At 41.3% G+C, this 22,505-nt stretch overlaps 2 protein-coding genes across 4 annotated transcripts in view; one reads left to right on the forward strand and one right to left on the reverse strand.

Moving 5' to 3' along the window:
* The first annotated feature begins 938 nt into the window (after positions 1–938).
* MSH6 (mutS homolog 6) lies at positions 939–21,151 on the forward strand. 2 transcript variants are annotated; one of them, XM_043468508.1, is made up of 10 exons: positions 939–1,288; positions 10,550–10,749; positions 13,029–13,198; positions 14,660–17,204; positions 18,157–18,425; positions 19,601–19,718; positions 19,919–20,008; positions 20,439–20,593; positions 20,677–20,876; positions 20,981–21,151. In XM_043468508.1, the coding sequence occupies exons 1-10, from the start codon at positions 1,035–1,037 to the stop codon at positions 21,060–21,062; spliced, it is 4,083 nt and encodes a 1,360-aa protein (XP_043324443.1). In that variant the 5' UTR covers positions 939–1,034; the 3' UTR covers positions 21,063–21,151. The 2 variants fall into 2 exon arrangements, with proteins under 2 accessions (XP_043324443.1, XP_043324442.1); XM_043468507.1 differs by having other exon boundaries at positions 940–1,288; positions 10,547–10,749.
* The window catches only part of FBXO11 (F-box protein 11), a 108,278-nt gene continuing 106,890 nt past the window's right edge, over positions 21,118–22,505 (reverse strand). For both annotated transcript variants that reach the window (XM_043468510.1, XM_043468509.1), the window contains exon 23: positions 21,118–22,450. In XM_043468510.1, the coding sequence (XP_043324445.1) occupies positions 22,321–22,450 (130 nt within the window). In that variant the 3' untranslated portion in view covers positions 21,118–22,320. The remainder of the gene's footprint in view (positions 22,451–22,505) is intronic.

Genomic DNA, 22,505 nt, shown 5'->3' on the forward strand with positions numbered 1-22,505 from the left:
CTGCTGCTGGTTGGGGCTGGTTTCTGGGATTCTGGATTCCATAGTTACTTATTCACAGTCTGGGATTAGGGCCAAAGACCTGTCAGTCTTTCAATTTCTTTCTTTAATTTGGAGAATAGGAATTTACTCACACCTTGCGACTTTTCTAAAACATGAAAAATCCTGCATTGTGAGACACACCTGGCCCAAGAGTTCAGGTAAGGAACACTGGACCACAAGTACTTAACTCACAGGTTACAGAGAGGATTTATTTAGTTAATCTATATAAAATGTTTGGATTTGATTGCTGCCCGGCAGAGGAAAGCCATGTAGGTGGTAAGACATCATAAACTCTTACAGGGCTTGCCACTTAGCATTCAATTGTAGAATATCAAGTACCTACTATGTGCAATGCTTTGCGAATAGAAAGTGAACATGAGACTTGATTTGCTGATTTAAGTCTGGAAGTCTGGATCTTTTTTTTTTCTTCCGGCTCCTTGGGTATGGAATCTAACCGCAGGATTTTCACGCAGGCGCTGGCAGGCGTTTCTCCACAAGGGTCTCTTTCCGTGACCGTTGGGCTTACCCCCTTACACTGTCTAGGCGGTGCACGCCCTAGGCACACACCGGCCGCTATGTGATCGCAGCTCCAGTGACTCTAGATTCCCTTTCAAAGACGAACGCCTTTCCGAAGTGGGGAGGCCCGCAGCCGCGCAGGTTTTATGTAGGTTGAGGTTTCCAGTCCTATCCAGCCTCGAACCTCACCCGCCTAGGCGCGAGCGGATGCCAGCACCACGGGCTACTGCCCCGCGCAGCGGCGGGCTGACCCCGCCTCTCCCCACGTCTCTTGGCGCCCGAGGGGGCGGGGTCGGACGCGCGCCGCCAGTGACGCCGCCCGCGCACGCCCAGGCGCCTGCCGATTGGCCGCTGGGGCCAGAGTTCCTCCCGCGGAGCGCACCTCCCCCCAGATTTCCCGCCAGCAGGCCCCGCGCGGTAGATGCCTTGCCTCTAGTTGCTCGGTCCGACGGAGCGGTTGAGCCTCGGCCTCTGTGGCTATGTCGCGACAGAGCACGCTGTATAGCTTCTTCCCTAAGTCTCCAGCCGTGAATAATGCCAACAAAGCCCCCGTCAGAGCCTCAAGTGGAAGCAGCGCCGCCGCCGCTGCTACCCGGGCCTCCCCTTCCCCAGGCGGGGATGCGGCCTGGAGCGAGGCCGGGCCTGAGCCCCTAGCGGGTACCACGTCGCGGGCCGAGGCCAGGAACCTCAACGGAGGGCTGCGGAAGTCGGCCTCCCCTGCGGTCCCCGCCAGGTAGCGGCGTGGGGGGGGCGGTGCAGGGAGGTGGCCTCGCGGGGCTAGGGTTGCGCGTCCAGGCCCTGGGCTCGGAGGAGGTGGGGCTGCTTGAAAGAGTGCAGGGAGCTTTGGGGGTGTAGCTTGTAAACAGGGTGCGAGGAAATCGGCCATGCCAGGAGAAGGGGTGGGGGTGGAGGGGAGGACGCGCTTAGTTCGGAGGTGGAGGAGGAGAAGTCCGCCAGGTGCGGGAGGAGGAGTGGAAGGTGCTTGGAGTAGGAAGGAGAAAGGGGAGAAGGGAGTACTGGGGGTGGGGCGGGAAGAAAAAGCTGGCCTGCGCGGCGCGCGGTGCGCCCTCTGGGCGAGGGAGGGGTGGCGCCTGCCCCGGGCGGGGGAGGGGTGGCAGGAAGGACGAATGCCTGCGGCAGGGATGGACGCCGGGAACCTGCAGGTTGTGGGGGCGCGGCGTGCTTCGAGTGGGATATCCGGAGGATGTTCCCCCATCAGAGCCGGGATGGTCCATTTCGAGCCCGCTAGTTGCTCGAGGAACATCCTCGATGTTTGGATTAGAGCCTCGGACGCGAAGCCTCTGGCGGGGTGGGTGTGTGGGCTGTTGGGGTGGGTGAGTGTTACCTTCTGCGGTAATCTTGGGGCCTCCCTGGCGGCTCAGAAGGTGAAGAATCTGCCGGCAATGCGGGAGACCCCGGTTCTATCCCTGAATCGGGAAGATCCCCTAGAGAAGCGAATGGATACCCACTCCATTATTCTTGCCTGGAGAATTCCATGGAGAGAGGAACCTGGTGGGCTACAGTCTTTGGAGTTGCAAAAAGTCACGACTCTACTCAGCGACTAACACTGGGGGGTGGACTGCAAGTTTAGAGCGCGGGGGTGTGTCAGCTGGTAAACCAAGGGGCCTGATTGGTCCGAGTTAGCAGGGGAGGGGAGCAGAAAGTGCGGGGACCAAGCTGGGTCAACGTGTAGATAGATTGCATATGCATCAAAACAGATGGAAAGCTTAATTTAATGTTAATTTTGACACCTGGAAGTATTGTGCGAGTTGAAAATAATGTTAGTTTAAGAAATAGTGCATTTTTTTTTTTTTTTGCCTCACCAGGGAAACTCTCGGGATCTAAGTTCGGGGACCAGGCATTGAACTTGGGCCATGGCAGTAACAGCGCGGAATCCTAACCGATAGACCGAAAGCACTCCCCGAAATAGTGCATCTTTTGTTGGGGCTTTCAGGGGAGGATGGGGGACTGTAATTTTTTCCTGAATTGAGAGCCCCCAAAGGCCTTGATCTGGCTCTGGGAGAGAGGTATGAACGTGATAAAGGCTAAGCCTGCCCGGCGGTGTCTTCCTCTCCTAGGCAGTTTGGTGGTGTTTCAGGGTTTAGCAGGCCTTTGTTGAAGTAGCGGGCGACATTTTGAAAAGCTCTCACTTATTGTATCCCATGTATTGTATTAGGCATAAAGTGTAATGGCAGCTGTCTGAACGGGTGAAATAGTGGTACAAAAAAAGAGAACACATTCAAGATCAGAGAGCTGAGTAGTTGATTTAGAATGTCTTGCGTTTTAGGCGTCCCACAGATTTTTCAAAGTGCAGCTGTAATTCTCCAAGCGACCCTCTCAGGAAGTTTATGTAGTTGCCTGAAGAGTGGCAGGATTTGCTACCCCAGAATGTGCCTCTGGCATAGAGGTTATTTTGAGCTGAGTATTTTTGAGAAGGGGAAGACAGGGGAGAACCTCTGAGAACAGTAGAAGTTATTCTTCTGTAAGGGAAATTTACATTTAAAAGGGAAATCTCCATTTGTAAGGATGCCTGCCTCTCTGTACTAAGAAGAGAAGGGAGATTCTATAGGCACTGGACTGAAATCTTAATAACAAACATATCCTTGTTTTTTGTTCTTTTCTTGGTAACCTCCCTGGTCTCCCTCCCCGGCCCCCTGTCTTTCCTTTGTCTATAGCTGAAGACAGTGGTTTAAGGTGGTAATGTGGGCCGTCTCCAGGAGTGTTGCTCAGTTTCCCTTTGTATCTCTCAGCCAAGAACTCAGATGGGTGGACGGAAAAATATTTTCCCTGGGGGGTGGGATGAATTGGGAGATTGGGATTGATGTGTACACTATTGATACTATGCGTAAAATAGATAACTAATGAGAACCTACTATATAACTCAGGGAACTCAAGTGTTCTGTGGTGACCTAATGGAAAGGAAATCTGAAAAAGAGGGGTTATATGTATAAGTATAGCTGATTGACTTACTGTACACCACACTAACACAACATTGTACAACAGTTATACTCCAGTGAAAATTAAATATTTTTCCAAAATAATTTTTTTCCTTCCCTACATGTGCATCCTCTGTAACAGATGCATGGTAAGAGAGGTACAAAGCGTTTCTTTCACCTAAACTTGAATTTGATTCTTCCTGCATCCATTCTAAACAGATGGAATTATTTGTTGTATGGTTGTGCTTTATATTTTGAATAGCATATGCAGTTTGTGGTTTTTTTTTTTTGGAGGTCTGAATTTTGGAAACTCATAAAAGACTTAAAAAAGAATATATTGTTTACACTTGACCACCTACTCTATAGGACTGCTTTCAGGGTATTCAAGAACAATGGGCATTTGATTCTAGGTTTCTAAAGAACTCTCCATTCATTAGATAGATTTGGCCTTCGCCTAACAAATGTTAACGTACCTCCTCTGGCAGGCATAGTATGGGCGTTGTGGAACCTGGATATAAGAGTGAGCTGGACAAGCGAAAAGGCAGTTTTAGAGCAGGAGCAGAGCCGGTGAGCTCTGTTCACTTTGGGGGGAGGATGGGGTATGTATGGGTCAGGGTAGGCTTTCAGCTCTAAGGCTGAGACCAGAGGATAGATAAGTAGAAGTTAGCTCAACTGCTGTAGAGGTGAGGGGGTTTTAGGAAGCTGGTGCAGGAAGAGGAAGGTCCTGCAAATTGAGAATGAAAACAGGAGGCCGGAGCCTTAGGTATGAGGAGATCCAGTCTCTGCTGATGGGCTACAAAACATTTGGACTTTGCCTAGGGGTCAGTTGAAAGAACTTGAGCATCTTTCAGTGGTCATTTGTCTTTTAGTTTCCTTTTGTGTACCACTGTTAAAGTGTTTTGTCTTTTTTCTTTCCTTCCCCTAGGGTCTTTGTCAGGTGTGATGCAAAAGTGTTTTTTTCACCTGGGTTGAGAAAGAGGAAGCAGTTAAGGTGACATCAGTTTGAGTAAATGGCTGCAGGATGTAGGTCTGTGCAGTCTGGGCTTGCTTCTCAGTACTTCATTTCTTCTGTAGCCTTTTTTTTTTTTTTAAATTTTAAGTCTTTATTACATTTGTTGCAATACTGCTTCTGTTTTATGTTTTGGTTTTTTGGCCGGGAGGCGTGTGGGATCTTAGCTCCTAGACCAGACCAGGGATGGAAACCACACCCCCTGCATCAGAAGGTGAAATTTCAACCACTGGACCACTAGGGAAGTCCCCTCTAGCTTATTAAGACAATTGAAAGATCTGTGAGCAAGGCTTCTGACTACGTTAATCTGGCTTTTTAAAGCAAATCTTAGCTGGTTTATTTTTTGCAATCTCGTTTCAGTAATTATCTGTTGATTATGAGAAATGAGGACAGTAAAAAATTTTAAGTGTGTGCCTTGTATTCATTTATAGGAGTGGTGTGTCAGACCGTGACAAGAATTTTTTTTTTCCCCGTAAGAGCCTTTAGTTAAAGGTAACAATCTGCCCTAGTTGTAGGTGCCTTTCCTTCTACTTTTCATACAGTTAAATCTATTTATAGTAATATATTCTAAATAATATCACACCTAATATAATATTTTTTGTAAGAAAAGAATTCAGGCTTTTAAAAAAGTATCATGGTGGACTTGGTTTCACAGACTTAACTTGATTTAATCGATTTAACTAAGAAGATGCTGAACTTGTCATAATAATTGGGCCAGAAGGAGCCTCTTAGCTGGCATTTATAACTTTTTAACATTATCTCAGAACTTTTCATTCTGATGACGACTGTCAGTTGTCCCTGCTCCTTGAGCTGCTTTCCGAAGAGCGCTGGTTTTAGTTTTTTTATAGGCTTCTTTTCTAATAATATTTAGGAAATAGTTTTAGAGGCCAGTTTGGATGATAATTTATATGGTTGCCCTAGACCTCATGCATAAGTGATAGATGCCGTAGTTATCCAAGCCAAAGGAAGGAAAGCCAGGTGAAGGGCAGAGAGGTGCAGGTAGATGGGTAGGTGTGATGGGAGCCCTTGGTAGTAACTTCTCTGCTTACTTCTGTTTTCTCATTAGCTATTTGAGGGTAGGGGCCTTCTCTAATGGTCTACGTTGAGAAGTAGATACAAGCACTGATAGGTAGTTGGCTTGAGCCAACTTGTGTTTATATACACAACTTTGTGAAACTTGTGTTTATATACACAAATTTTTTTTACACATAGCCAGTCTAACTTTTATTGTTTATAGGAGCAAATTCTAGCATTGCTTTTTGTATCTACTGATTCTGTTTTTAAAAGTAGACAGAAATGTTGCTTATAAATTTGGGGCACAACTAATAATTGACACCAAGGTAATGGGCTAAAGAGGGAGCAAAAATAATGGCATTTTTTCAAGCAAAAGTGTAAAGATTTGTCATGTATATTTAGCTTTATTAAGTCATTTCTTATTTTTAGTTGTATGAAGTTGTGTTTTAGTTGTATGTTTTACACTTGCTTTTCTGAACTGTCACCTTTTTAAAGCTGTCTTTAAAAATCCCAAGAATATCAGACATTTGAGATATATTATCATTTTAAAAACAATTGTAAAGTGAACTCCCAGGCGGTCAGTGGTCAGGACCCCACTCTCTCTGCCAGGGGCCCAGCTGGGCCCTTTCTCGGGTGACTGAAATCCCACAGAGGTGTGTGGCGCAGCCAGAAAACAAAAACCACTTGTAAAATCATAGTTGAATCATATTTATAAAGTATATCATAGGCTAATTCCCATATTTATTTTGGGATTTCACATTGGGTTCTAAGAGGAACCCATTCTACATTGTAAAGTGACTTTTTGGCCTAGATATTTTCAAATTGGATTTGCACTGCATAGGGTTTGATGATCCTTGTTAATGTTTAACACAGTCCTAGTTATTTGAAAAGAGAAAGAATGTATTAAGATTGTCAGGAAATGGGAGCCAAATGTTAAAATACAGTAAAGGCTGAATCTGACTGTTAAAGTTTCAAGTAGAACCATTTGTATCCATCTCTGATTTTATAAGGTCCTCTGGCTCTTTAAGGATCAACGTATGAAAAATAGCAGATATTCAAATTATAGTGCATTCCACTGTGATCCCATGCTTAAGTAATAGTTACATACTTTAAAATATGGTATTAGTATTGGTAAAAATCTGAATATTTGCATGGATTAAAATTTATGTTCCTTTTATTTTGATATTCTGTGGAGACTGCACAACTACTAGAGATAAAAATTTTAAATTACCTTTAAAGAATTCGTTTGCACATAGAAAGTAACTTAAAAAGAGTATTTTTCTGAAAAGCCTTTTAACATTGGGGAAACTATCCATTTTTTTTTTCTTAGCTACATTTTTAGTCTTAGCATTTAGAGTACTTCCACTTTCTTCCACTACACTAGGCTTTGTGTCCTAACCACTGGACTACCAGGGAATCCATTCCGCCTGCGCCCACCCCACCCCCGGCCCCCGCCCCACCCCCCATTCTTAACAGCAGAGTTACTTTATACATAAATAAGATTCTGTAAGTATAAGTTTATGTTTAGGGTGAGGTGATGTTGAAGAACAATTTTGTTTTTAAACAATTCAATTTATGATGGCATTTTAGCTTTACAGATCTGATGATTGTAATTAGCTTTTTATGTGTTTCTTCCTGTAGTGAGGATGCACATTTATTTGCCTTTCAAATAAAGTTAAAGACATTAAATTTTAAAAATTATTTCTTTCTTTACTTATGGCTGTGCTGTCATTGCTGTGAGGGCTTTTCTTTGGTTGTGGCGAGCAGGGGCCCCTCTAGTTGCCTTGTGTGCAGGCTTCTCATTGCTGTGGCTTCTCCTGTTGCAGAGCAAGGGCTCCAGGGCACTCCGGCTTCAGGAGTTGCAGCTCAGGCTCAGCAGTTGTGGTGCCCAGGCTTAGGTGCTCCACCCCATGTGGGATCTTCCCAGATCAGGGCTCGAACCCGTGTCTGCTGCATTGGCAGGCGGATTCTTTACCACTGAGCCACCAGAGAAGCCCTGAAGACATTACATTTTCAAGTTGGTTGCTTGGAAAGGAACCTATGTCAATTTGAAACCTTTGAACACCATTTTACAATTTGTTGTACAGTTTGTACACTTTTATACAAATGACAAGAGTTTTAAGGTAACAGTCTTAGAGAGAAAGCTCAAATTTCCTTTGGGATAAAAACTAGATTAACTTAGTACTGTTAAAGGTATAGAACTCAAAGTTTTCCCCCCATGTCTTGGGTCTCAGCTGGAAACTTGAGTTACTCTTAATTGAGGATAGACAGGAACTTTAAGGAGGCAAGTGTGGCCATCTCATATTTTTTGCTCAAGAATTTTGATCTACATATTTAGTTTCTAAGACACCTGAGATACTTGCAAGTACTTTGTTGCTTCACACGAGATAAAATAGAATTATTAGTTTGGGGGTGTCCTGCTCCCTTGAACTTCAAATGTACCACCAAGATGTTCATTCTTGTCAAAGTCTCTGATGCACTAATTCTGTTCTAAAGAATGTGTAACTTTTATAGACATGTAATGAAATAGCTACTGTTGAATTAGCCATACCTTAGTCCTTACCCTCACATGGGCAAGGAAAACAGTCTTCACTTTTACAAAGCACTAACACTTTGTATGAAAGTGACACAGGAGAGTGAAAAAGCTGGCTTAAAACTCAACATTCAGAAAATTAAGATCATGGCATCTGGTCCCATCACTTCATGGCAAATAGATGGGGAAACAATGGAAACAGTGACACTCTATTTTTGGGGGCTCCAAAATCACTGCAGATGGTGACTGCAGCCATGAGATTAAAAGATGTTTGCTCCTTGGAAGAAAAACTACGACCAACCTAGACAGCATATTAAAAAGCAGAGACATTACTTTGCCAACAAAGGTCCATCTAGTCAAAGCTATGGTTTTTCCAAGAGTCATGTATGAATGTGAGAGTTGGACTATAAAGAAAGCTGAGTGCCGAAGAATTGATGCTTTTGATCTGTGGTGTTGGAGAAGACTCTTGAGAGCCCCTTGGACTGCAAGGAGATCCAACCAGTCCATCCTGAAGGAGATCAGTCCTGAGTGTTCATTGTAAGGAGTGATGCTGGAGCTGAAACTCCAGTACTTTGGCCACCTGATGCGAAGAACTGACTCATTTGAAAAGACCCTGATGCTGGGAAAGATTGAAGGCGAGATGAGAAGGTGACGACAGAGGATGAGACGGCGGATGGCATCACCGACTCAATGGACATAAGTTTGAGCAAGCTCCGGGAGTTGGTGATGGACAGGGAGGCCTGCAGTGCTGCAGTCCATGGAGTCGCAAAGACTCAGACATGACTGAATGACTGAACTGAACACTTTGTAAACCTGACTCCTTTCTGGCCAGCCTGAGCTCACCTAGGGGAGGAACTGCTTCAAACTAGCCAGTGATGAGTTAAGGCCTCTTGATATACACACCAAATTTCACCTCTTAAGGGATGAAGGGCAATCAGGCTGAACTGATGAGTATCTTTACTGGTTCCCCTCAGAAAAATCGACTTTGGCCAACAGTTCGTAGTCTGATGTCTGAAGACCTTACAGCCAGAAATATGCTTCCTATGAGGAGACATGTTCATTGGCATAACATGTATTTGCTCTGGCCAGTTTTCTAGAAGTTACTGTTAAGAGAGTTCAGATTCAGTTCTGATAGTGTATTTATATACGACAAAGATTATTTCCCTCTGTTAGCAACAGGAAAGGGTACAGATTTAGGGTACTCTCAGGACCTAACATACAAGGAAAGCTTGTGGTTTCCTGATCCCAGTGTGATAGACTTTGTGGTTAAGTGGTTGCCTGGCTAAGTTAAGGGAACGCCTGCTCTACAGTTCCACACAGAGATAAGGATCTTTGTCTCCTCTTTAACAAATGGATATGTTAGTAAGGAGGAAACACTTAAAGACACCTGAATTGTGCAGACACAGCTCCCTGTCTGAAGATGACCCCTGTGGTGTTTGACAGCAATAATTACAAACTCATGCTGGTCACTATAGTTTGCTAAGTTGAAAGAATGTGCTTTAAAGGCGCTGGATGTAAGCACCAGCTGAAGCCATGCTTCTGTTCTGGTTTCTTTTCTGCCTAGTATAGGGATATCCACATCCACATTTTTTGAAGAAAGAAATACTTCAGTTTTATGATTGAGCCTCATTAAGGTGGCCTCAATTGATTATTCTAAACTGTCTAAAATATTCTGTTTTGTAATACATTTTACATTTGTCATTGTTCAGTGCAAACCTTGAAGCAGGCTTAGAAAACCATGGTATATAGTACTGGAGCAGGGTTTATCCATTGTGGCCTCTCTATCACTGAGGGACTCCTGTATACTTCTTCCCTTCCTCTCCCTTTCTCAGGAAATCTTCAGGGCTAAGTCAGTTTTTGTGAAGATTAGATCTCCTGTTGATTCTGTAGGCTTATTTATATAACTATTTGTGTACACAACTATTTTGGGCACATTACATACTTACCTCTTAAGTTTTCCCACAAAACTAGATTTTTAGGGATGGGCTAGGGGTATTAATTAGTCTGCTAGCTTTTGGGGTATTTGGAATACACTGGAGCAAAGTTTTAATTAAATAATTTTTAATGTAAGTATAGCAAATTTATGTAGGCAATAGCTTGGTATTTTATTAATACTTTGGGTCAGATCCTGTTCCTAATGTATACATGTGTTAGTACAGGTGTTACTCATAATTTGGATTACATATACAATGAGTTTGTCTTTTTCCTGCTATTACCAGTCTATCAGAATTCTGCCATAGTTTTTAAACCTTGAATAATTCTGAGATAATTTCTGACTTTAATACCATTACAGTTGTGTTGTCTTGTGATATTTGCTTATGATTTTGAAAATCTGATTTTAAAAAAGCATTACTTTTAGAATTTCTGTGCCTGAATATTAATGCCAGAAAATTTCAAAGGTGTCTTAAGATACCTTCCTTAGAACTGCTTTCTTGTAGGTAATTGCCTTTAATGTAACTTAACAAAATATTAACCAAGTTATGTATTTTCTCTTGGCAGCAGTTCTTGTGACTTCTCACCAGGTGATTTGGTTTGGGCCAAGATGGAGGGTTACCCTTGGTGGCCTTGCCTGGTTTACAACCACCCTTTTGATGGAACATTCATCCGTGAGAAAGGAAAGTCTGCCCGAGTTCATGTACAGTTTTTTGATGACAGCCCAACACGGGGCTGGGTCAGCAGAAGGCTATTAAAGCCATATACAGGTAAGAGATTTACTTTGCAGGTTGGGTATGTTTGTAAGATAGAGCCCACACACATGAGTCTGCATGTTAGTGTCTCCTACATAGTGCATTTAAGCATTATTTTACTCCAATAAATTGTTAAGAGTGGGTGTGGTAAAAGCTTCTAGCATGGGAAAAGGATAAGATGTAGCTGATCTTCGGCCAGTTTGTAGTGTGGAGTTGAATTTTTATTTCTGCCCTTCTGAGTGACTTATAGCAATATCAAATCCTTAAAGGAAAAATGATTTCATGATTGGATCTCATGATGGACGACAATGCCAGATTCAGACATGAAAAAAATAAACAGTGTTCCTATCTTAAAAGGTTCCAAAAGAAAGACAGTGTAGCCAAGATACGGAACATATAGATCAGTGACATACTCTAGGACAGGTGGAGGTGCATGCGACCTCGGCTTCAAAATGCTCACCTTATGAGCACATCTGAGTTGAGTTTCACATCAGAAACCAGACTTCTGGAACCGTGACTCACTCTTCCCAGGCCCAGCCTCATTTATCACAGACATCAGCAGTCCTGCGTGTATGGTCACCTAGGTGGCTGCACCCTGTCCGTCTCCTGCAGTGCATGCACAGTGTGACTGCAGGGTCTTTCCATTGTCTTCAGACTCCTGGCTAGGACATTGCTGAACTCAGTATCTTGGAATCAGAACAGCGGTCAGTGTCCCAGAAGCCTGGGAATCATGCCCTTTCGGCCATAGTGCTCCTCATCCTGCAGGGCAGATGGGCCTGTGTAGAAACCTGATGTGCAGGGTGAGAACAGAGTGAGAGAGTTTACTTCCGTCGTCTATTAATTGGCTGTATAATCTTGGCCAGAGTAACTTCTGTTTGCATACACGCAAGTTGGACCAGAAGATAAATGAGGTCTTTTTCCAGGACAATTTTGAGATGCTAAACCAAGCCTTGGCAAAAGATGGCTTTAAAAAGAGATCAAAAAAGTTTACTTTTATGTTGTAATTATTTTATAAAGTTACCGCTGTGCATTTGGCTCTTTGCCCTTTAAATTTCCAAACTGTTGCAAAATGTGTATGTGAATAAATCAGCAAAGAGGTGTGCATGAAAACAGGAGGCCTCTGGTGGCGGGGATGGTCTTGGGTTGCAGTTTGCATTAGAGGTTTGGGGGAATGGTGGTGGTGCAGGCGGGGTGAGCACAGCTGTAACAGGTACTTTGGGAAAGTTCAGAGCCACTCAAATGATTCTGACTGCTGCAGTTTGTAGTTTTGGTGTAGCTCTTTAGAGAAGTAAGAAATTGCAGCTTTGTTTTAGTCAGCTCATAAAAGTTGCTAATTCCATGGAAATTTAGAATGTCCCATCAGTTTTAATATACTGAAAGAAGTGAGTGGTGCAGTGTTTGGATCTGTTAGACAAATTCAGGTTTGTTTTGCAGCTGTAGTTATATTCAGGTAGAAGAAGAGAACAGACATTCCTAGTTAGGCCTCTTGGAAAAGAACTAAAACAATTCTGTACCATTAGCCTTATAATTGTCTATATCTAACCTTTTGCTCACTGTATAGACATGTCATTTAATACTATAGTTGTTTGAAATGAAATGAATAAAGGAAGTTTTACTTTAAAACAGAGCAAGACATTTTTGATGCAACTGTTTTGAAGAAACTTTAAAGTCTGTACTGGGTTATTATCCTCCCAAAATTTAGGATTCCTTAGAGTAGGATTTTTTAAAAAATCTGTCTTAGCTAACTGTCTTGGGAGCAAACATTGTTAATGTCATTGCTTCATTTAAGTGACAGTGTAGTTTTCGCCTTCCTTAAGCAATGTTTTTTTAAAAAGAGTCTCAAATCTCCTTTACGTCTTATGTCTCACCTGTAGAGGTATGGTTTTAGGGTCCACAGTCTGAAGTCTTTCTGGAAGAGAGAGTGGTCCTGGGTGAACCAACAATTAAGGTAACTTACAGGAGGTAAAATAGGTAATTTCAGTTTTACTGATAGTTTTACCCTGAAAATTCCTTCTGTGAAGGCTTTATTGATCTTATCTATATCAATCAAAAATAATGGGACATTAAAAGTTATACCTGAAGGACTTTCCTGGCCGCCTAGTGATTAAGACTGCACTTCCATTGCAGGGGCACAGGTTCCATCCCTGGTCAGGGAACTAAGATCCCATGTGCCTTTGGCAAAACAAAACACCTTGATGGTTATCATTCTTGCTCCTTAGGGCAAGCGTTATACATTGAGCCAAATGTTCAGCCAACTGTTCTTATTTATTAATAAATACATGTGTGTTTTTTAGGTTCACATTCCAAGGAAGCCCAGAAAGGAGGTCATTTTTACAGTGCAAAGCCTGAAATACTCAGAGCAATGCAACGTGCAGATGAAGCCTTGAATAAAGACAAGATTAAGAGGCTTGAGTTGGCAGTATGTGATGAGCCCTCAGAGCCAGAGGAGGAAGAAGAGACGGAGGTGGGACACTGCTAACAGGCAGTTGTTACTATTGTTTGGAAAATGTTGAAAAGTAGGGAGGGACATATTAGAATGGTAATTTCCTATTTTATTTATTTCAGTTCAGTTGCTCAGTCATGTCTAACTCTTTGCAACCCCATGGACTGCAGCACGCCAGGCATCCCTGTCCATCACCAACTCCCGGAGCTTGTGTGTGTGTCTATATACACACACACACAAATATATATAAATATATTTTATTTGGTATTCATACACACATACTTTCTTACACCTCTGGTCATATTCAATTACTTAGAATCCTCAACAGTCTAGCACCCTTTTTTACTTAAGTTCTCAAGTCTGCTGGAAACACACATGCTTATTGAAGGGAGTACCATTTTGGTAACCAGGACAGAGAGCTAGGGACAGTGAGGACATGGTGATAAAATTGGTTATGGTGTCTGATAGTAACCTTTTATATGAGGGTGTGGAAATGATCCAGTTTTATGTTCTAATACTTTTTTGTTGTATTTTAGATTGGTAAGAAGAGGTTGAAAGACAATCTTGGTTTCAAATATTAATGGTCACTTTAAGTGAATTAAATCTTAAATGAACAAATAATTGGTATATAAACAGAGTCATCTATCAGCTGCTTGCTTTTGTTCTTTCTATATGAGATAGGCATATAAAATGCATATTTTAAGAGGAACTGGCACTTCTGTGGTGATCCCAGTAGATAAAAGACTGCACTCCCAGGGCTGGGGGCGTGGGTTCGATCCTCATCGGGGAACTAAAAGTCCATATACCACAAGTAAGCCTGCGTACTGCAACAAAGAATGAGCGCAGCCAAAAAAAAAAAAAACGAGAAAGAAATGTTTTTAATCTTAATTTTGAGGTTGAGACCAGGGATCATAACATTAATCAGATGTTTAGATCTGGGTGGTAATGACAGAAATCATTTAACCTCATAACTACTTTACATATGAGGGAGGTCTATGAGAACTGAACGTGCCTTGCTGAAAAAAATAGAGCTGGTTTGTGGAGGAGCAAGGAGTAGAACTAAAATGATTACTGTTGTTTTTTTTTATAGTAAGGAATTTATAGAATGGTAAACTATAATATGTTCAACTGTAAGAGGAGCGATGACCTTGGAAGAAAGATAAGTTTTTTCTACAGCTATGACTGTTAACGAGGACATCACCTATGGGTATTTTGTCATGTATGGTCATCCTAAGGACTTCATTAGTACTAAATAGGAAAGAACTCTCATGACAGAATCACTTAATCCTGTATTGTGACACTTTTATTAATTTTAGGTGAAACTTAAATTACTATCCATTGAGAAAGAAAATAGTTTCTTATTTCTGGAGGTGGGTTCTTGATATATGAAGTTGCAGCATATTGAGAGAGATTCCTTAGCAATATTGTCATTTTTCCAAATTTTACTTTTATATTTTAAAATATTCTTTCTTTGCCTCTCAGGTAGGTGCCCCTTACACATCAGATAAGAGTGAAGAGGAAAATGACATTGAGAGTGAAGAGGAAGTGAGGCCAAAGGTGCAAGGATCCAGACGAAGTAGCCGACAAATAAAAAAACGAAGGGTCATATCAGACTCTGAGAGTGACATGGGTGGCTCTGATGTGGAATTCAAGCCAGACACTAAGGAGGAAGCAAGCAGTGATGAAATGAGCAGTGGCGTGGGGGACAGTGACAGTGAAGGCCTAGACAGCCCTGTCAAAGTTGCACCAAAGCGGAAGAGAATGGTAACTGGGAATGGTTCCCTCAAGAGGAAGAGTTCAAGGAAGGAAATGCCTTCAGCCACCAAACGAGCAACTGGCATTTCATCAGAAACCAAGAATACTTTGAGTGCTTTCTCTGCCCCTCAAAATTCTGAATCCCAAGCCCACATTAGTGGGGGATGTGATGACAGTAATCGCCCCACTGTCTGGTATCATGAAACTTTAGAGTGGCTTAAGGAGGAAAAGAGAAGAGATGTACACAGGAGGCGGCCTGATCACCCTGATTTTGATGCATCTACACTCTATGTGCCCGAGGATTTCCTTAATTCCTGTACTCCTGGGATGAGGAAGTGGTGGCAAATTAAGTCTCAGAACTTTGATCTGGTCATATTTTATAAAGTGGGGAAATTTTATGAGATGTACCACATGGATGCTCTTATTGGAGTCAGTGAGCTAGGGCTGGTATTCATGAAAGGCAACTGGGCCCATTCTGGTTTCCCTGAAATTGCATTTGGCCGATACTCAGATTCCCTGGTCCAGAAGGGCTACAAAGTAGCACGAGTAGAACAGACCGAGACCCCAGAAATGATGGAGGCACGATGCCGAAAAATGGCACACATATCCAAGTATGACAGAGTGGTGCGGAGGGAGATCTGTAGGATCATTACCAAGGGTACACAGACCTACAGTGTGCTGGAAGGTGACCCCTCGGAGAACTACAGCAAGTACCTTCTTAGCCTCAAAGAGAAAGAAGAGGAGTCTTCTGGCCACACTCGCGTGTACGGAGTATGCTTTGTTGATACCTCACTAGGGAGGTTCTTCATAGGTCAGTTTTCAGATGATCGCCACTGTTCCAGGTTTAGGACTTTAGTGGCACACTATCCTCCGGTACAGGTCTTATTTGAGAAGGGAAATCTCTCAACGGAAACGAAGATGATTCTCAAGAGTTCGTTATCCTCTTCTCTTCAGGAAGGTCTGATACCGGGCTCCCAGTTTTGGGATGCAGCCAAAACTTTGAGAACTCTCCTTGAAGAAGGATATTTTACAGACAAGTTAAATGAGGAAGGTGGGGTGATGCTACCCCAGGTGCTTAAAGGTATGACCTCAGAGTCAGATTCTATTGGATTGACACCAGGAGAGAGGAGTGAATTGGCCCTCTCTGCTCTTGGTGGTTGTGTCTTCTACCTCAAAAAATGCCTTATTGATCAGGAGCTTTTATCAATGGCTAATTTTGAAGAATATGTTCCCCTGGATTCTGACATGGTCCATGCTACAAGACCTGGTGCTGTCTTTGCTAAAGCCAATCAACGAATGGTGCTAGATGCTGTGACATTAAACAACTTGGAGATTTTTCTGAATGGAACAAATGGTTCTACTGAAGGGACCTTGTTAGAGAAGATTGATACTTGCCATACTCCCTTTGGTAAACGGCTCTTAAAGCAGTGGCTTTGCGCCCCACTCTGTAACCCTCATGCTATCAATGACCGCCTGGATGCCATAGAAGACCTAATGGTTGTGCCTGACAAAATCTCTGAGGTTGTAGACCTTCTTAAGAAGCTTCCAGACCTTGAGAGACTACTGAGTAAAATTCATAATGTTGGGTCTCCCCTCAAGAGCCAGAACCACCCAGATAGCAGGGCTATAATGTATGAGGAAACCACATACAGCAAAAAAAAGATTATTGATTTTCTTTCTGCTCTGGAAGGATTCAAAGTAATATGTAAAATTATAGGGCTTATGGAAGAAGTCATTGATGACTTTAAGTCTAAAATCCTCAAGCAGGTCCTTACTCTGCAGACAAAAAATCCTAAAGGGCGCTTTCCTGATTTGACTTCAGAACTGAACCGATGGGATACAGCCTTTGACCATGAAAAGGCTCGAAAGACTGGACTGATTACTCCCAAAGCAGGATTTGACTCTGATTATGACCAAGCTCTTGCTGACATAAGAGAAAATGAACAGAGCCTCCTGGAATACTTGGAGAAACAGCGCAGTCGAATTGGCTGTAGAACCATAGTTTACTGGGGAATTGGTAGGAATCGTTACCAGTTGGAAATTCCAGAGAATTTCATCACCCGTAATTTGCCAGAAGAATATGAGTTGAAATCCACCAAAAAAGGCTGTAAACGATACTGGACCAAAACAATTGAGAAGAAGTTGGCTAATCTGATAAATGCTGAAGAACGGAGAGATGCATCATTAAAGGACTGCATGAGGCGACTGTTCTATAACTTTGATAAAAATTATAAGGACTGGCAGGCTGCTGTGGAGTGCATCTCAGTGTTGGGTAAGGCTTTCAACATGTTTGTTCCTAAAGCTTTAGTTAGTGATGCCCTGTGTGCCAGTTTTATATTGAAATTACAGCCCATTGGAAAGTCCCCGTTGACTCATAACCCTAAACTCAAGTAACGGGTATATATTTTGATCAAATTTCAGTTGAATTTGTAGTATTTGATAAATGTTGCTTTTAAGCTATTTTTGAAAGGTGCATAGGACATGATGTTTCCATTGCACTTTGAAAACATTTGGCTGCTCTAGGTCTTAGTTGTGGCACTTGTGATTGTTGTTGCAGCATGCAGGCTCTAGCTCCCTGACCAAGGATGGAACTTGTGCCCCCGGCATTGGGAGCACGGAGCCTTAACCACTGAACCACGAGGGTCAGTGACGTCCCAAGCTACTTAGGTTAATTAATTTAAAGCTATCCCTTGACCTCTGTTTGTTTTACACTCTACACACATATTTGAAAAGATTTTAATCTTTCCTTTTTCTCCTAGCCCAAGTTATCACACTTTATTTTCTGAGTTTATTTCTAAGAGCCCTGGTTTATGTATTTGTAATTAGGTAACCTCTTTAGTTTCATAAATAATTTCCTTTTCCTTTAAACTTCATGGCCAACTTATTTTGAAGCCTTTGCTTTACACTTTTGAAGTTTTTCTTTTTTTTTTTTTTTTGAGGGTTTTTTCCTGTGTTTTGACAATTTCTACTTTGAGGGGATAGATTTCTTAATGAAGTGCTGTAAGGAACAAAGCATTTTATATACTTTGTATATAATTTTATATACATTTATATACAGTTAGAACAATGTCACTAGAGTGCCTGCTTACATAAAAAAACCTGCCATGTCTAAAGTGGAACATGTTACCTCTATTAAAAAAGCATTTTTGAAAGACTTTATAGAAGTTGGGCCTTTGTTGCTTATCAAAAATGATGAAGCCTCACTTTTGTCCTCTCTTTACCAGATGTTTTATTGTGCCTGACTAACTACAGTCGAGGGGGTGATGGTCCTATGTGTCGTCCAATAATTCTGTTGCCAGAAGAAGATACTCCTCCCTTTCTAGACCTTAAAGGATCACGCCATCCCTGCATTACGAAGACTTTTTTTGGTGATGACTTTATTCCTAATGACATTCTAATAGGCTGTGAGGAAGAGGAGGAGGAAAATGGCAAAGCTTATTGTGTGCTTGTTACTGGACCAAATATGGGAGGCAAGTCTACACTCATGAGACAGGTGAAGTATTATATAAATGGTGGTGTTACAAAACTTTGAATTTATTACACATTTAAGCCACTGTTTCCTAAAAAGCTCACGATAGTCACTGACTTACTGATAAGCAAAGGAAAACTCCTTGAGTCATGAACGATGTTCATTTCATTGGTCAAATATTTGCCTGATGTTAAAGGAAATACTTAAGAAGGTGAAGTTGGTTCAGGCCATGACTTTTATGAGCTCTGCATCCTTTTCCTTTGAAGGTTAGATGTATTCATAATGAATGAAAACTATACAAATGTACATTTGTTCTTAAATTAGGTTCATTTCTAGGAAGCCTTAGAACCATTGGACTTGTTCATACAGGAAAGCAAATATAATTCATGACCTTTAGTTAACTGTTGGGAACTGCTTTTAGGGAAGACAGTAAATATATTTTCCTAACCTTTTGTCAGGGGTTGGCAAATCCCTAAGCTAAACATGATTTAGATTTTTAAAAAGTTTAGAAAAAAATGTCACAGAGACACTGGGCCCTTGACAAAAAATGTTTGCTGACCCTCTTATTCTACTGTACTGTATTATACACTTTGTACAAATTTACTGACTGGAGAGGAGTAGTGTAGTGATATGGTTTTTAACCTTTTCATTTTAAATCAAAATCATCTAGAGAGCACAACAAAAAAAGTACCTGGGAATTGGGGTGTATTCATCCTCTGAAATTGTTTGGTTTGCAGTTGGTTCTAGGCATCAATAGTTTTAATCCTACTGTTCAGCCAGAGTTGAGAAGCACTAGTATAGTGGGTTAGTGTATATGTTCTGAGGTTTTAAAGCCAGCAGGCCCTCAGCCTCACTTTTCCTATGATTGTGAAGATTGTTTAAGAGTGCCTGGCTTCTCAGTTCAGTCGCTCAGTCGTGTCCGACTCTTTGCGACCCCATGAATCGCAGCACACCAGGCCTCCCTGTCCATCACCAACTCCTGGAGCTTACTCAAACTCATGTCCATCGAGTCAGTGATGCCATCCAGCTATCTCATCCTCTGTCGTCCCCTTCTCCTCCTGCCCCCAATCCCTCCCAGCCTGACTTGTAGTTAATGTTTATTAGCTTGGCTTATTATCTGTCTTCTGGATATACATAGATATCTCTATCTGTTCTGTTAATATCAGTCATAAAATAACTTTTTCCTCCCTCATTCACAGGCTGGCCTATTAGCTATAATGGCCCAGATGGGCTGTTATGTACCAGCTGAAGTGTGTAGGCTCACACCAATTGATAGAGTGTTTACTAGACTTGGTGCCTCAGACAGAATAATGTCAGGTGAGTTATTTTTCTACCTAAGGCTCTGTTATTTGACAATTCATTATGCAAGTTTTACCATACTAGAAGTAATATAGTAAAATTTAATCTTTAGTACCACTGGGTAGTTCATAATAGATTCAAATGATGCGAACCTAAAAGATGTTTCTGCTGTTAAAAGAGGATTCTCATTTTGATCACCTATTTTTTTTTTTTTAAAGGTGAAAGTACATTTTTTGTTGAATTGAGTGAAACTGCCAGTATACTTACACATGCAACAGCACATTCTCTGGTGCTTGTGGATGAATTAGGTAAGACATTAAAATTTCTAAAACATTAGTACAAAGAATTATTTTTCTGGAAAATGGTCTGAAGGACACATTTCTTAAAGAAAAAGACTATGAATATACCCACCTTTGTCCATAGACCCCACAGTTGGCACTAAGGTGGCAATTTCTAAATCCTGTTAGAATTTAAATTGTAATACAGGGGTAATTGGATAATAAGGCTATTTAAAGAGAACTAAAAGGAAGTTTCTGAAGCATAGTGGCACTTGAGTAGTATTCCTGAACTCCAAGGGCTGATAAGCAGGCCTGCTTAGTAGCTAGAGAGGGCCTGTTTACAGAGTGCTTTTGGATGTACTAAGCTGATGCTCAGTGCATTTTAAAAAAATTCTGAGGCCTGTCCTTGGAATATAATAGGGCAGACTGTGTAATGTATAGTTTATGTATATCTTCATAGGACGAGGTACTGCAACATTTGACGGGACAGCAATAGCAAATGCAGTTGTTAAAGAACTTGCTGAGAATATAAAGTGTCGTACGTTGTTTTCCACCCACTACCATTCATTAGTTGAAGATTATTCTCAAAATGTTGCAGTGCGCCTAGGACACATGGTATGTATAAATTGTTTATTCAAAAATTGTGTTGGTTTTTGAGCAGGTCCTTCCATTGCCAGCATGTAATTTTTCTTTTTTAGGCATGTATGGTAGAAAATGAGTGTGAAGATCCCAGCCAGGAGACTATTACCTTCCTCTATAAATTCATTAAGGGGGCCTGTCCTAAAAGCTATGGCTTTAATGCAGCCCGGCTTGCTAATCTTCCAGAGGAGGTTATTCAAAAGGGACATAGAAAAGCAAGAGAATTTGAGAAGATGACTCAGTCACTGCGATTATTTCGGTAACTATAATTGGATATAACTTTACAATGCAGTTTCAAAAGCAGTAAAGGGGTGGATGATGCACTGTGAAAAATGCAAACTAACTTTTTTTTTTACTTTTAAGGGAGGTTTGTCTGGCTAGTGAAAGGTCGACTGTGGATGCTGAAGCTGTCCATAAGTTGCTGACTTTGATTGAGGAATTATAGACTACATTGGAAGCTTTGAGTTCACTTTTGACAAAGGTGGTAAATTCAGACAACATTATGATCTAATAAACTTTATTTTTTAAAAATGACCATTTTTCCATTTTCTTTCTAGGAAATTAAACCCTTTTAATTCTTATCTACCTTCTACATAATGGTTATTGAATACTCCACAATATATTAAGTCTAGATGTTATGGTACATGCATACACTTTCAGGCTGTTTATACCCACTGTCACCAATACACATAAATGGGGGGGGGGGGCTATGAAACTGTATAGGGCTGTATATATACTTGTCTCAGCTTAATGCGGGAAATTGTTTTAATTTCCAGCAATTTGTCTTAACTGTTCAAAAAAAAACTATGAACAGAGTTCAAATACAGGACTGTTTTGAAGAGACTTTCTAAAGTGTACTTTTAAAACATAGTAGTTTTTACCTTTCACAAAACTGAGTTACAAGAATACTTTTGTTTTACAGTGCATCCCTTCCTAGGAAGTCTCATTAAAACACTCACTTTTTCTAGGGGTGATTTTGAATGCTGCACAGGGAAGGGAAGGAAATAATAGTCTTAACTTTTCTTAAAGGATACCAGAAACATTGCTGGATATAATTTAAGATTAGTGTTTTCTCTTTCATAGAAAGAACGTACATACTGGGACATGAGTACAGTTACAGCAAGTCTAGGTGTGCTAACAAAACAGGGCACATTCAAGTACAATAAGATTTTGCTTGAAATTAAAAACAAACTACATGAGATTAAAGCATTAAAATCATATTTCTCAATCTGAATACATGTTAAAAAAAATCAAAAGAAACGCAGAAGTGCTAGCTCACATTTTTACCATATTACAAAAGCAATTGGTACCCACGTCCATAAAAGCAGCAACAAAGCTGCTTGTCTATTGAAGAGTACTACTGCAAGTTGGACTGCATTCAATGCTAGTTGTAAAAACACCAGCTTTTTTTCAGAAGTTGGTATCTGTACAAAATTGAAGCTTATTTTCTTCACTTCTGTCCCTTCAAAAGTCTTTACACAGTAATGCTAAAACACCCAGCTTTGAGATCCTGAGTCAATATATTGCCACTTTCTTTTTGGTAGCTTGAGCTTCATAGTGTCAACTGACCTTGTGTATTCATTTTTAATACAGTCTCTTCCTGTAGCATGGGCAAATATTTTAAATCTTCAAAAAAAAAAAAAAAACCAAAACGTTTAAGTTATGATGTTAGAATGGCAGGACTTTTTCTTTAGGGAAGGTATTCAGTTGTGCTGCAATGTATTAGATTCTATAGGTGGAGCAGAGTCATATAGTGTATCTGTATCATGTGTAGGCTCACCAGCTAATGTACAAGGATTAGACAGTGTTCCAGCACCACAGTCACAGAAAAACCTAAAACAAAATATGAAAACCCAAAGATTAGGAAAGTAAGGAGACTAAAATAATT

This window comes from Cervus canadensis, chromosome 5 (genome assembly GCF_019320065.1).
Source record: "Cervus canadensis isolate Bull #8, Minnesota chromosome 5, ASM1932006v1, whole genome shotgun sequence".
NCBI lineage: Eukaryota > Metazoa > Chordata > Mammalia > Artiodactyla > Cervidae > Cervus > Cervus canadensis.